Source organism: Corythoichthys intestinalis, chromosome 4 (genome assembly GCF_030265065.1).
Source record: "Corythoichthys intestinalis isolate RoL2023-P3 chromosome 4, ASM3026506v1, whole genome shotgun sequence".
Taxonomy (NCBI): Eukaryota; Metazoa; Chordata; class Actinopteri; order Syngnathiformes; family Syngnathidae; genus Corythoichthys; species Corythoichthys intestinalis.
Window position 1 is genome coordinate 42,700,053 of NC_080398.1, and position 15,943 is coordinate 42,715,995.

Consider the following 15,943-nt stretch of genomic DNA (forward strand, 5'->3'; position numbering starts at 1 on the left):
TACATTCAATTGGACTGTCAATGTTATCCAAAGGTGCAAACTAAACTAGATACATCATAAACATACATGTGCAAGACGAAAATGGCGTAAATTAATACTTAACGACACGGCGAAGTCATTAACAGAGCGCAGGGTGCAGTTGCTGTGTGCAGCTAACATGGTAAGATGTGTTTGAGAACTTTTGTACATGTCTTTACATGATCAAGGTAGTGTTTACTTTGGAATCGCTGCATTCGCGGCCATTTTTAACGTTACGCGCATGCGCAAAACCGCAAGGTAGCAATTTTTGATGGGTTGCAAAATTTGTCAGAACACCGGCTCGCTGCAGCGCATTCGGTGCATGGCTCTGCTCTCATGCTCTACCCGCCTAGGGCGAGGCGGCGGCCTGCCGGACCGGCGGGCTCCGTCGGAAGACAGCTACTTGTCAACTATCGATCTCGTGAGGTGTTTAGCTATAGATGGGAGTTTACCACTCGCTTTGGGCTGCATTCCCAAACACCCCGACTCCGGGAGGACCGCAGCGTCTCTGTATCGTCACAAGCCCCGTAGCTTCCTTTATAGTTTATTTGTTAACAATAGCTTTAGCATTCGTGCTAGCAGCAGCATATTCGTTCCAAAAATCATTGTGATGCAGTTTTAAATGGCTGCTGGGTTAGTGCTAGTGGTGTTCAATGAGGACGCTTTCTTTTTTTTTTTTTTTTTTTAAAAACCTGTCCTGTTCAGCTGTTTGACACAGAGAATGGAAGTCTAAGTGCCCGGATTCTGAACAGTTTTAATGTTTCACATTGAGAGTCTGACATACTCCCATTGTGATCATTCAAAATACCTTTTTATTATGACAAAGCAGCGAACAGGAAGGGATTATGGGGGGACAGAAGAAAAGAAATACAAGAGAAGAAGGAAAAGAAACACATACACAAACAACAACTAGAAATACATTGAACATCTAAACTAGTTACTAATATGCTGGTGCTATCGTCAGCGAGATGTATTTCCGGTTGACACCATGTAGGGGGCCTGTTGACCAGGGAAAGAGGGGCTTTGAATGAGGACGCTTTCTTTAGGCCTTGAGGAACTGTTTTGTAGATGGCGAGAGCGTCGTTTATTTCATTTCACACACGGGAAAAGCAATGCACGCTAGTGAGAGCGCCTCAACACTAGTGTTGTATCGGTCGCGAACGATTCGGTCTTTTTGAACGAATTGTTTGGGTGAACGAGACCGAACTAATCACCATCTGCACTGATTCGTTCTATGAAGTTGGTGGCGCTTGTTCGCTGCGTGGGAGGGCGTTGAGCCAGCGGCAGCGTCTTCTGACATCGCACACGACCAATCAGACGCCAGCCTCATCGCGGGCAGGGGAGGGAGCGGAAACAGAATCAAGGCGTCTGTCACTCATTTCCACGTGTGGCCAATAAGCAGCCAGCGTGCAGGCAGGGGGGAAAGACTGAGTTTTGTCACTTCCCGTTCAGTGATTCGGTCCTCCAGTGCCTGACCTAGCTTGCTGCTAACTTGACTTTCCAGTAATGACTATGCGGTGAACGAGTCATAAAATGAAAGGAAATGACTTTGTCACATATTTGTTAACGTGGAGCCTATCAAATGCTGCTCAAACAGACAAAACACACAAATCTAGCGAGCATGGTTTAGTGTACTACTTTTCTCAACAGACTCGGGACTACCTATGACTGACAACATACTATCAAATTTGCAGTAGTTAAAACACGGGTAGCTAAAAATAAATAAATAAATAAACACGGGTAGCTACGAGGCAAGCAAAAGTGAGCTGCGGTCGCGTGACGGCACTCACGGTAGTGAAGGGGGCAGAGAACTGTCACTATATGGAGGCTTCATGGCAGCGTTATTTACCTCATATGCGCACAGAAAAAATATTTAGTATTATCACCATAATACTGATTTGCAATTAAACTGTATATACATGTCAATTTTTTCCGACTGTTTTATTATTTTTTTTTCGTGTCAGCGTGTCGGGTGTTGACTTGACAAATTATGTCCATCCGTCCATCATGTGCTACTCAAAAACAACGCACGCGGACACGGGAGATGTCGCAAAATGTCTACATTTTTCTTAGCAGACTAATGAGAGTAGAAAGGCAACATCGTAAAGAGCAAACAATTATTTCTCGTCAGCATTTGACAATCTGAGATGAGGGGGCGACAGGGGAGCTGACCGGATTATTTTATTTGTTAATACCAGTTCAAAAATTCAATACGATCATCTTAATACTGATTTGCAATTAAACTGTCGAATATCAAAATGTAGTATTGTTTTTATTTCAGAGCAGCACATTTGACAACTAGCTATTTACACTTCAGTTTTAACAATAGTGACCTAAAATAATAGTGATGAGCATAAAAACAAAAATACAACAGAGCGAGAGGTAAATATGATGTGTTGGTCGTTCCATATTTAGAAATTAAACTTTCGATTTATTTTTATTTTCGTGACAGCAAGCATGCTGCGTTGGCTGGTAGCATATGTGATCAAGATCATGCTAAAAAAAAGTCCGTGTGCCCCCGACCCCAAACCCCCACTCCCCCCACAAAAGGAAAATGTTTAACCGTGTCCTAAATCGAAATGCAAGCACGAGGCATGACTTTGAGCCCATAGAACTAGGACAGACGACGCGAAAGTTCTCCCTCGCTTTTGCAGCAGCAGGAGGGAGACGAGGCTGTCTGTGAAAGCAGAATGATACCGCCTGTCACTCATTTCTGAAACTACGACGAGTGGTGCCTGTGTGCAAGAGAGGGAGGGACCAAGAATGTCACTTCCCGTTCAGTTATACTGCGAAGCGGTCTTTGGTGATTCGTTCGGCAACGTCACTTCCCGTTCAGTAACCGAACGATTCGTTTGGGCGGGGAGGGAGATGAGGGGGGCGAACGATTCGTTGAACGATTTGTTTGAACGAATCTTTTTACTGAACGAACCGGAATGGATTCGTTTACTCAAGTGAACGACAGATCCCGTCACTACTCAACACTGATGTGTAACACCGCCTCCTCTATGACGCCGTACCCCTAAACCCCTCCTCCCACAGGGGCTTCAGAGAGGGGAGGGGTTGAGCAGGCGGCAGTGAAGAAGTGGAGAAAACTGCTTGGTTGCGCACATTTGGAGGCTAAATCAAGTATGTAATTATCGGATTGCATTATCGGTTGATTTTTTTATTATCTGTGTGACGTCATAATTGCCATTATCGGCCGATAGTTATCGGCAGCCGATATTATCGTGTATCTTTAGTGTGTACCTTACCTTTCACTCCCAGTTACCTTTGATATGGCCCTGATTAGCACCAATTAAGACTGGTGCAATAGAAAATGGGTTTAATTTTTTTCCCCATGTTATAAAAGGTCTAGCATACAGTTTCACATTATTCAAACTATGTGTGTACCTTAACAATTTCATGACTACAATACAAGCAGTATGCGTGGGTTGTTGGGGCCAAGGTTTGTTAACTCGACACAGTGAAATGAGTACGTTGGGCAGCCACGCATGTCAATTATGCCTCATACCTATCCCATCGGGGCCACAATTGTGGGGACACCTGCCCCAACGGTAGAACCGTTGTTACCCAGGCATATAAGGCTTGAATTCATTATTAGCGGCACGTTGTAAGGTGCCAATTTAATTCCGCAGCATACGACTTCCACTCCATCGCACTGTGCCCTACTTTTCCTTCTCTTGCATAGCATGACCTTTCCGTGACCTACAGTGGGGCAAATACAGTGCCCTCCATAATTATTGGCACCGCTGGATAAGATGTGTTTTTTAGCTTCTAATATTTTTTTAAAAATTCAAATAATATGGGACCTTAATGGGAAAAAAAGAGAAAAATCCAACCTTCAATACAAGTGCATTTATTCAGTGGGGAAAAAATCCTACTTAAAGAAATAATTATTTGACATCAAATAATGTGTGTCACAATTATTAGCACCCCTGGTGTTAATACTTTGTACAACCCCCTTTTGCCAACAAAACAGCACCTAATCTTCTCCTACAATGTTTCACAAGCTTGATTTTGTGTCTGGTGAACCATTACTGTGTAGATTTGGCCATATGTTTAGGGTCATTGTCTTGCTGAAAGACCCAGTGACCGACCCATCTTCAGCTTTCGGGCAGAGGGCAAAAAATTTTATTTAAAATGTCCTAGTATTTCAAAGCACTCATGATGCCATGCACCCTAACAAGGTTCCCAGGGCCTTTGGAAGCGAAACAGCCCCACAGCGTCACTGACCCACCCCCATACTTCACAGTGGGTATGAGGTGCTTTTCAGCATGCGCATCTTTCTTGGCACGCCAGACCTACTTAGAGTGTTTGTTGCCAAAAAGCTCAATCTTGGTCTCATCTGACCAAAGCACACAGTTCCAGGCTTCAACCGGGACCATGTGCTTTGCTAAAAAACACATCTAAAAGACACATCTTAACCAGGGGTGCCAATAATTAGGCACTCTACGTATTTAGTCAACCACCAATTGTGCAAGTTCTCCCACTTGAAAAGATTAGAGAGGCCTGTAATGGTCAACATGGGTAAACCTCAACCATGAGAGAAAGAATGTGGAAAACACAGAAAATCACATTGTTTGATTTTTAAAGAATTTATTTCCAAATTAGAGTGGAAAATAAGAATTTGGTCACCTACAAACAAGCTTTCTGGCTGTCAAAAAGGTCTAACTTCTTCTAACGAGGCTCCACTCGTTACCTGTATTAATGGCACCTGTTTTAACTCATTATCGGTATAAAAGACACCTGTCCACAAACTGTCAGTCACACTCCAAACTCCATTATGGCCAAGATAAAGAGCTGTCGAAGGACACCAGAGACAAAATTGTAGACTTGCACCAGGCTGGGAAGACTGAATCTGCAATAGGTAAAACGCTTGGTGTAAAGAAATCAACTGTGGGAGCAATTATTAGAAAATGGAAGACATACAAGACCACTGATAATCTCCCTCGATCTGGGCTCCATGCAAGATCTCACCCCGTGGCGTCAAAATGATAACAAGAACAGTGAGCAAAAATCCCAGAACCACACGGGGGGGGGGGGGGGGGGGGGGCTAGTGAATGATCTACAGAGAGCTGGGACCACAGTAACAAAGGCTACTATCAGTAACACAATGCACCGCCAGGGACTCAAATCCTGCACTGCCAGATATGTCCCCCTTCTGAAGCCAGTACACGCCCAGGCCTGTCTGCGATTCGCTAGAGAGCATCTGGATGATCCAGAAGAAGACAGGGAGAATGTGTTAAGGTCAGATGAAACCAAAATAGTAATTTTTGGTAGAAACACAGGTTCTCGTGTTTGGAGGAGAAAGAATACTGAATTGCATCTGAAGAACACCATACCCACCGTGAAGCATGGGGGTGGAAACATCATGCTTTGGGGCTGTTTTTCTGCAAAGAGGCCAGGAAGACTGATCTGTGTGAAGGAAAGAATGAATGGGGCCATGTATCGAGAGATTTTGAGTGAAAATCTCCTTCCATCACCAAGGGCATTGAAGATGAGACGTGTCTGGGTCTTTCAGCATGACAATGATCCCAAACACACAGCCAGGGCAACAAAGGAGTGGCTTCGTAAGAAGCATTTCAAGGTCCTGGAGTGGCCTAGCCAGTCTCCAGAGCTCAACCACATAGAAAATCTGTGGAGCGAGTTGAAAGTCAGTGTTGCCCAACGACAGCCCCAAAACATCACTGCTCGAGAGGAGATCTACATGGAGGAATGGGCCAAAATACTAGCAAAAGTGTGTGAAAAGCTTGTGAAGAGTTACAGAAAGCGTTTGGCCTCCGTTATTGCCAACAAAGGGTACATAAAAAATTATTGAGATGAACTTTTGGTATTGACCAAATACTTATTTTCCACCATGATTTGCAGATAAATTCTTTAAAAATCAAACTGATTTTCTGTTTTTTTTCCCTCACATTCTGTCTCTCATAATTGAGGTTTACCCATGTTGACAATTAAACGCCTTTCTAATATTGTCAATTGGGAGAATTTGCACAATTAGTGGTTGACTAAATACTTATTTGCCCCACTCTATATTCCAAAAACGCCACTTTTGAAAATAGTGCTATTAACAGTTTGTCGACTGTCAATTTCTCGCTCTATCTGGTGGCGCTCCGGAATGACAATTTCCACGGTGACCGTTAATGACCCCATCAACAAATCTGCCAATTTTTGTTAAACTTCAACATACGGTTTGAGAGCAATAATCGGAATATATCGGTTTGGGGATTTTGTCCATTTTCTGCGGTATTGAAAGCTCAGCAACTTAAGAAGTTCTGAGAAAAACTATTGATGTCACTCTATCTGAGTGTGTCAAACGTGGTTAAAATCGGGCCATTCTTTATGCAATCCAATTTTTTCGATACATATTGTAAAAAAAAAAAGTTTTTGAAATCAGTAGAGCCGTTTCAAAGTACATAGGGAATGAACACTCATGCAACCCCCCCCCACACACACACACACACACAAAGTTCCATTTATGTATAAGTTTATATTTTGATTTTTCTGACCGATTTTATTGGCTCTTTGCTTAACCAATCAACGTATGGATCCAGATCTATGTATTGCTACAAAATTAGGGGTGAAAATCCCAAATTTCATGAAGATATGATAAAAGATGTATTCTTTGGACAACGATACGATATTTACTGGCATTACAAAGTGTCACTGAGAGATTCAAGGGTCTTTGATGTAACGATTAAGATCGATTTATTGTTAAAACATAAGGACTCTTGGTGCCAGTCATACTTCTTTTCTTCCTTCTCTGAGCAACATTGCTTGAAAAAGCAACTCATGATTTTGATAAAACAAACGAAAAGTCATCGATTTTTGTAACACTCTCGTCATTTTGGCTATTTTAGCTGACCAGCTGCAAACGTTTGCTCAAATATTTCATGATAAGCAGTTAAGCGTGCAGAATTGTGGAAAAAAAGAACATATGGTAGTTTTTGCTTGCGCACGTAAGCGGTCTCTCAGCATCTTCCATCAAAGTGTGCGCCATCACAGCATGTGGCCACCCCCGGGAACACCTGGCAATGTGCACCTGCTGATTAACTGCTACCTAATGTGCTTTAATGGTGCACAAGCATGTTGACGTTAAGACACTGGAATATTCAGTCTATATTCAATACACAGCAAAAGAGAAAGTTACAGTTCTGCTATGGCAACAAGGCATGAAAGAAGAAAGGGCAGATGGAGTTACCATATGGCCGAGACACACCTCGTCCTGCCCTGATTTTGATTCTGACATTTACACTTTACAACCGTCCTGTTGGTGGCAAGTCACAGCCTCACAGTTTCCAAAGTCTCTGATGATACTGACATGAAGTGATGTTTGAATCTCATGACATCGACATAATGGAGCTCAGAAGCTTTTAGAACGCATGAGCAGAAACTGTGGCCTGTGTGCTCAAACGGGGTCCGACAGGGACTTGTTACTAATATACTATCCAAGTCACTGTCTTATCAGTCCACCCTCCAGAATCATAATGGTATCTCCCATCTGTTTGTCATCCTCCATAAACTAGGAAGAACGTGCCAACATACAAACAGATGGATGAACCCTTCATAAAAACACGAGCACAATACAGATTGTCTTGACTTTGCCAAGTCTCGGTGATAGGCGCCATCCGACCTAAACGGGTCACCATAAGATATAAAAACAGACAAAAAAATGATATTCACATTAAAGCTGTCACTGAAGTAGGACTAAATCCAAGTTGCTTGCACCAAAGTCATAAAGTAATGCACTACCACAGACTTTACTATCAGTTGACAAGACAGCTCCCACTAACGTTGCACTGTGCCTTCCCGTTGGGGGCCGGCTGAGCCGAGTTTACTTCGACTGTGATAAACTCAAACACACGCTGCGTTCAAACGCCGGATATAGGTGGAAACAGGACAAATTATTTACCGTATACAAGCAGGAAAGATTGTCTCAAGAGTAGGCATGTGCCGATAACCGGTTTCAAGGTACACCGTGGTATGAAAACGTCACGGTTACAAAACCGCAAAAAAATTCCATCATACTGTCCCTATTAGCTATTTTTTATGTACAATAAATGCAGGGAGAAATCCCTCGCTTGCAGCTGTAAACTCAACCCTCCCCGACATGTTCAGTGTCAGTGAGTAAGCTGTGCTACACAGTGGCTGAAGGAGGTGAAACTCCTGAACTACTTCCCCCCATGAAAGAAAATGAAATTGCTGGTATAGGAATACTTCGGCTGCAGAAAAGATAGACTGCTGCGGCTTAGAGGAGGAGGGTCAACTGACAAGTATAACATGTTTGGCTGCGGAGGAGGCAATACCTCCAATATGATTTCGCATTTATACAAAATTAAAGGTTCGAAACACTATCATGAACATTTCCCACCAGCTACGAGAGTTAACTCCAGCGTGTTTAGTTTGTGTAGCGGTGGAAAAACGTGTTTATTTCTCTCTGGCAACTGTCTGTGTTGAGAAAGAGTGTGTGTATAATGTGAACATGATTGGAGTCATATACATGTGCTTTTTATGGAAAATAATTCAATTATTTCTGTTCTGATATTAATTATGTTAAGCTGTTTTATTTAGTGTATATATAGAGATGTCCCGATTCGGTCACGTATAGCCTCTCACTCGCCGCCTTGCTGCTTTTCTTGCTTGGCAGGCAGCCGCAATTGTTATAGTTCACTATGAGTGACAGGCATTGAAGCTTTGATCTTGCAAGAGAAGCTTGGGAGCGCTACTTTCAAAGGCGCCGAGCAGGGGTGTTACCGGGGGGGGGCCCAGTGCCCACCCACGGGCATGCTCTGCCCACCCAAAGAAAACTGGATATAGTACTAACGGCAGTCTGGGCACCACGTATAGTGTCCCATTCATATCGTACTAATGTGTTTTAAGTTTTAGCCTTTGCGTTGTTACTTCCTCGTTCACCTTAATTTTTTTTTTTTTTTTAAATGAAATGTTGGTTTTGTTCCTAGGGGGCGCTACACACATTTACGCATATTTTTATTTTTTTTTTATTTTTTATTTTTTTTATTTTTATTTTTTTTACATTTTATCAAAGTTTTCACCAGTGTTCACCTGGCTGGTGAGTTTTGAAGCATTCTGAGGTGGTCAAAGTAGGGCTCAAAGCGTCGGCGGGACACAGAAGGACTGCTAGGAGGCGCTACCTTGTGTATTTGGAATTTATCTTTACACGGTATCAAAGATTGCACCTGTCTTGACCTGCCTGCCGATTTTGGTGCATTTTGAAGCATTCTAAGGGGGTCAAATTGAGCTCAAAGGGGCTGCGGAACAAAGAATAACTACCGTATAATAATAATAATGAAACCAAGGAACCACAATTGGTTACCTTAAATAAACCATTGTCACCTGCATGTCCATACTGTTCAGTTATGGATGTGTTCTAAGTGAAATAAAATCAAATCAACTTTTATTTGTTTAGACCAAATCACAACAAGAGTTATCTCAAGGAGAAAAAAAGAAAACATGTTTTAAGGTGCAGTAGCCCTACGCTGGATTTCGACCTACTTGAGCATTGTAACTTTTTTTTTTTTGCCCCCCCAAGTAAGACTAATGCCCACTCACACCTGGCATCCTGGTTACACCACTGGCGGCGAGTCGTTTAGCCTTTTAAACACTAGCGGTAGTGTGCTGTGGCAACTCATTGTGTGTGTGTAAGTGAACTGCATGAGCGGATTTGAGGGGATTCACTCAATGAAGCATGTAATAAAGACAGCATTTTTCTACGTTATTCTTGTTTAAGAATAATTCAGTGGGACAGTAACATGTTTAACCCTCATGCTACACTGTCTACATTTTTTGTAAATTTTCGAATTTCTCACCTTTAAATCAAAGAAAAAGCATATTAAAAAAAACACCAGAGAGCTGCCATTTCCAGGGGGTGTCTAAAATGTCCTGAATTTCAAAATGCCACCTGCTGAGCTTTCTAAGGCATTGCAGCAATGAGATTTTACTTTTGATACTGAAACATAGCATTTTTACATTTTTTGTAGCATAGACACCCATTATAATTCCAATTTTTGAATGCATTGTAAACCTAATGTGCAAAAATGCATTTCCCGCGATTACCACATCAATTGCTTTATTTACGCTTGTTCAGACGTATGCATGCCAAATTTTTGGGTTGAGAGCATTTACACCCCTTCACCGTTAGGTAACGCCAGAGGCTCGCAAATGATTTTGCCTTTTCGCAGCCAGCTCCAAAATTTTGCATCTGTGTTCAACAATTCCGGTCGGGACTTTAGTAGGGCTTGGTGGGGACCTCCAGAAATGACTGGCCGAGTTCTTTTTCAAAAAATAAAGTGTTTGTTTGAATTTTATACGTCTACGCAATACGCATGCGTGTGAGCGTCTTTAGTTCAAACGGATGTTCTGCATAGAGATTGGCTCAGATTTCGAAAGTTACGTTTTGAGTTGCGTTTTTGAATCTCAACTATGATTGGTCCGCCTCGTGTTTGAATTTATTAGCCCGCGATTGGTCAAGCTCCGATTGATAGAAAGAGGAGGTCCTCCTCTTATTACGCGGCGTCATCCTAGGGAGCGTCAGGATGACGGGAGTCATAATAGTCGGGTCGGATCCATCGGACAGCGCCGATCATACTTATGGAACTCGGAAAACAAAAAAGCGATATGGCATCCAACCAACGAAGTGGCTGGACATTACGTCCCTGCGCGAATCCCCACGTTGTATGCAGTATGATGCTAGATGAGCAGTTGGGAGACGGCGTTTGCGTTATTTGTAAACCAGGAGATCGTCGCGAAAATAGTCGCATTGACCAACATCCAAGGGCTCCGATCGCTCAAGAACTGGTCTCCCCTCACGCCTCAAGAGCTGCGGGCGTATATCGGGCTGCTTATCCTATCTGGAATGTACCGCTCCAGGCATGAAGCGACGAGCAGCTTGTGGTGCGTCAAGACCGGGCGTTCGACGTTCCCCGACGCAATGGCTCATCGGGGGTTCATGGAGATCAACCGAATGCTCCGGTTCGATGATAAGCTGCTTAGACCACAGCGGTACTATGCAAGCAAACTGTCGCCGATTTAAGATTTGTGGATCAGCTGGATTTTCCGGCTGCATGAAATGTATAACGTGGGACGTAACGCGTCCGTGGACGAACACCTAATTGCCTTTAGAGGACGCTGCTGCTTCAAACAATATATGCCGTCAAAGCCCGCAAAGTATGGCATGAAGATTTGGGCCCTTTGTGACGCTCGAACCTCCTACGCATCAAAGCTGGAGGTCTACACCGGCAATCCTCCAGGGGACACGCGTCAACACAACGTGGGATTGCTTGTGGTGCTGGGACTCACTGACTGATTGCTTTATATAAATTCTGTTATAAATTCTTCATAGCTGTTGTGACTTTCCTTTTCAAGGTTATAGTGTATGGATAGCTCTGACTCCAGTGAACATTTTGAGTGGTTGAAAGTAAAAAAAAAATATTCATAAATGACTTCGTTATCACACCTCAAAACATTTACAATTATTGTAAAAATTGCGTGTTTACACAAAAATGGCCATCGCAAAAAATAGGCATGCATAAAAAAATATATATATTATTATAACTCATTGACCTTTTCAAGGCTCTAATTGTGTGATATGAAATGTTCCAATTCATGTTTTATATATATATATATATTTATGTATGTATGTATGGGGTATTATACACAAAAATGGCCATCGCAAAAAATAGGCATGCATAAAAAAATATATATATTATTATAACTCATTGACCTTTTCAAGGCTCTAATTGTGTGATATGAAATGTTCCAATTCATGTTTTATATATATATATATATATATATATATATATGTATGTATGTATGCAGCATAGTTTGTTTTGGTTATAGCACAGTACTGCTTTTATTGTCCATAGAGGGCAAAACATACAAATAAAAAAATAAAAACTATATATGTATGGATAGCTCTGAGGCCACAGAATCATTTTGTGTGGTTGAATGTAAAAAAATATTCAGAAATCACTTAGTTATCGCACCTCAAAACATTTACAATTATTGTAAACAACTGTATGTTTAGGGGTATTATACACAAAAACGGCCATTGCCAAAAATGGGCATGGATAAAAAAAAATCTGTTGTTATAAGTCGTTAACCTTTTCAAGGCTCTAATAGTGTGATATGAAATTTTCCAATTCAGTTTTGTTTTATACATATATATCCAACATAGTTAGTTTTGGTTGTAGCACAGTACTACTTTAATTGTCAATAGAGGGCAAAAAATACAAATAAAAAAATAAAAACTATATATGTATGGATAGCTCTGAAGTCACTGAATCATTTTGAGGGGTTGAATGTAAAAAAATATTCAGAAATGACTTAGTTATCGCACCTCAAAACATTTACAATTATTGTAAACAATTGTATGTTTAGGGGTATTATACACAAAAACGGCCATTGCCAAAAATAGGCATGGAAAAATTTGGGGTGGAGGAGGGGGGCATGACTTATATGTGTCTTTTTCCAGGGCTAAATCTGAATAAATACATTGAACACACATAATCATCTTACTGTTTGGTTTTAACCCTTTATCTTTAAAAAAAAAAAAAAAAAAAGGGGGGGGGGGGGGGTTTAGCTTGTCATTTTTTTCTATCCAGTGTTTTAATGCAAACTGGTTGTATATCCTTTTAAGAAGCTCTTTTACAAATCACCTGACCAACCAGCGCTTTCAACTCGAAGATAGACACTCTCCGTTTGGCATGTATTTGCAATGCAACGTTCATCAGCACTTGCCCTTCTAAGAGCAGCCTTGATCTTCTGCCCTTGAGCGTTTTATGCCAAAGACATTCAATCTGTCATTTGAGCTAAGCATGGATATAAGCACGAGCCAAAGTCCATTCCTTCTTTTATCTCTTCTCCTTTTTGCTGATTAATAGAAGAAACACACATCTCCTGAACATTTTAATTAGAGAGGACACCAAGACCACACACAAAATCTGAGTCTCGGTGTCTCGAGGCAATCTCAGATCCATGCTCTCCTTTCCTCCATAATGCCTTTAATCGTTATTATCTAATTAGCGGAAGGCTTCTTTGTAAGTGAGCGTATTGCTTTGTCCTGAGAGTTTGCTGGAAGATTGGCAATGCCTCATGTATTGGGGGGGCCAGAGGGTTTAAGTGACTCTGATTTCAATCCCCATCCCAGGGCAGATTATTCACCAACGTGGGTGTGAAGAGATGACAGTACTTACATGATTCCCGCCGCCCTCTCCTCCAGGTTCAATCAGATATGTGTGATTGCCATCGAAAAACATCCCACTGAAAAAGAGTGAAGGAAGGGCACATAAGAACACATATAGTTAAAGATGTATTCATCAGTTCAAGGGATAAAAGCATCTATTTATGACATGTTTGATGACATTGATAGCCAAGTTCAGCTTGTTAGCTGTAGGCATTTGCAAAAATCATCAATGACATTAAAATCAGCAAGGTACAAAAAAAAAAAAAGAAATGAAAAGTCAATGGAGTAATAGAAATGAAAACAAATGATACAAAAAAGTGACACTAAAATCATCAAGACAGTTTTTTTTCTACATTGAGAAGTATAATTTCTTGGCCTATTTTAACTAAGATTGGATTGTTTTCTGCATATTTTACTTTATTGAAATTTAAAAAAGGGGCAAGTGAATCCTGTATTTTAGTCTTTATCTGAAAAACTGTAGACAGCTCTGCTTTAAGCAGTGCCACCGTTCAATGACTCAGAAAGTCATAAAGGCAAATGCCTGACCGTCCTCATATAAGTGACGTGTGTTATGGTATTGAAGGTACATGTAGAACTGCGTCACTAAAAGAAGCACTCCATTTAATAAGTCATAGATCATAGTTTCTCATTGAGGATCTATGTGAAGGTCTTTAGAAAAACCTGAAGTGACCCTTCTACGTCCCTTAATTAACTTTATCTGAAGCTTTTAAGGGATGGGCTTTGTCAAGCTTTGTGAACTCTTACATGCAATTTGTCTCATTTCCCCTGTCTTTCAATCATCAGTGTGAAAACTTAAAAAGAAAAATCAATTCAGGTTCACTCATCCTAAATAGAGAAAAAAATTTTGGCAGTCACTGAATTTTTTTTTTTTTAAATAAGTACTTTGCATAATGCTGTATGCTAAAATTCTTTTATCGTAACAAAAAAAAGAAAAAACACCCAGGACATTACACAGCATCACAATCATTTAAGTTTTATTTTTTTTAAAAGATTCATTTTGTTATTGTACAATTACAGCTCTCTAGATCAATCCAAAATGTTAAACCGCAAACCTCAACACTTAAGAAGTAAATTTTTGGCTTATTTTAGACAATATCTACGAATACCGTATTTTCAGCACTATAAGGCGAAGCTAAAAGCCATCTATTTTCTCAAAAGCAGACTGTGCGCCTTATACAGTGGTACCTCTACATACGAAATTAATTCGTTCCAGGACCTTGTTTGTAAGTCGAAATGGTCGTATGTCGAGCAGGATTTTCCCGTAAGAATACATTAGATTTCCATTACCGTATTGACCCGAATATAAGACGGTGCTTTTTGCATTGAAATAAGACTGAAAAAGTGGGGTCGTCTTGTATTCGCGGTCTCGACATTATACCCATTCACGATGCTAGATGGCGCCAGATATCATTGAAGCGAATGCTGAACTTAAGGAGTAATGTCCTGTCATTATGGATCTCAGCTACTCTCAAGTTAAACCAGTTTGCATTATTTTATTCCAATGTTTTTCCTTATTCAGATTTGTTTCAAGACTACAGTTACAGTTAGACCTCACTTTGATGGTTAATGCAGTTATTGCAATTTTGTTGTTTTATCACACTAGATTGGTTTATTTACATTTCAAAAACCAGAGCCCATTCATTTACGAATGTGAAAGAGGATGATGAATTTGAATGAGGCAAAATACAATGCTTTTTCTCTCAAATGTATTGTTATAATTGTTTGTTTCAGATGTACTGTAATTATTTTCTGTATAAAAATTAATTTGGGTTTTTTTTAAGTCTTTTTTTAAACTTGAGTCTTGAAAAAGAGGGGGTCATCTTATAATCAGGGCCGTCTTATATTCGGGCCAATACGGTAATTCGTTCAACAGCCCAAAAACCTACACTACATCCGAATAAAATACTGCTTGTACTATTACAAATGGCAATTACACATAGCAAAACAAATTAATAATAAATAAAAATCGGAATAATAATATATTAATACTAAAAATTCCTGTAATAATGTAACGAATCTGGTTCTAATGTAGCGGACGTTGTTTGCTGTACCTGAACGCACCGCGTAACTGACGTGACAGTGAGATAGAGAGTGCGCTTCTATTTTACTTTCTCTTTAAATGTTTTGTTGCTGGCTGGCTGCTGGCCTCAACTGCAGTGGAGAGTAGGCGTGTTGTGTTGCACAATTTGATGGAATAAATGATTAAAAACCTGACGAAGTTACCGATTTCTTTGGTAAGCGTTCATCGGTAAAAGCAAATATGTGATGTGGGCTGTTCACTGTCAGCTGTATCAAAAATCTGGACCAAGTACAAATAGCATGGCAAGGTTGTTAAAGTTAAGCGTACTGGCAGACATCCAAACGTCATGACAAACAACTAAAGGCCATATGTCTTGAAAACAGAAGATGTACAACAAGACAAATGAAGAAGATATGGGAGGAAGCTGGAGTCAAGGTATGTGACAGAACTGTGCACAATTGCCTAAAGGAAATGGTATTTTCATACAGGAAAGCTAAATGGAAACCATCATTGACACTTAAACAGAAAAGAACAACACTGCATTGGGCTAAGGAGAGGCAATCATGGGCTGTGAATGACTGGATGAAGGTTATTTTCAGCGATGAGTCAAGAATCTGCATTGGACAAGGTAATGATGCTGGAACGTTGGTTTGGTGCCGTTCCAGTGAGATTTACAAAGATGA

At 40.7% G+C, this 15,943-nt stretch overlaps 1 protein-coding gene across 2 annotated transcripts in view; it reads right to left on the reverse strand.

Annotated features, from left to right (window-relative positions):
- adam22 (ADAM metallopeptidase domain 22) overlaps window positions 1-15,943 on the reverse strand; it is a 133,693-nt gene that overhangs the window by 69,394 nt on the left and 48,356 nt on the right. For both annotated transcript variants that reach the window (XM_057833949.1, XM_057833948.1), the window contains exon 6: window positions 13,230-13,296. In XM_057833949.1, coding sequence (XP_057689932.1) covers window positions 13,230-13,296 — 67 coding nt within the window. The remainder of the gene's footprint in view (window positions 1-13,229; window positions 13,297-15,943) is intronic.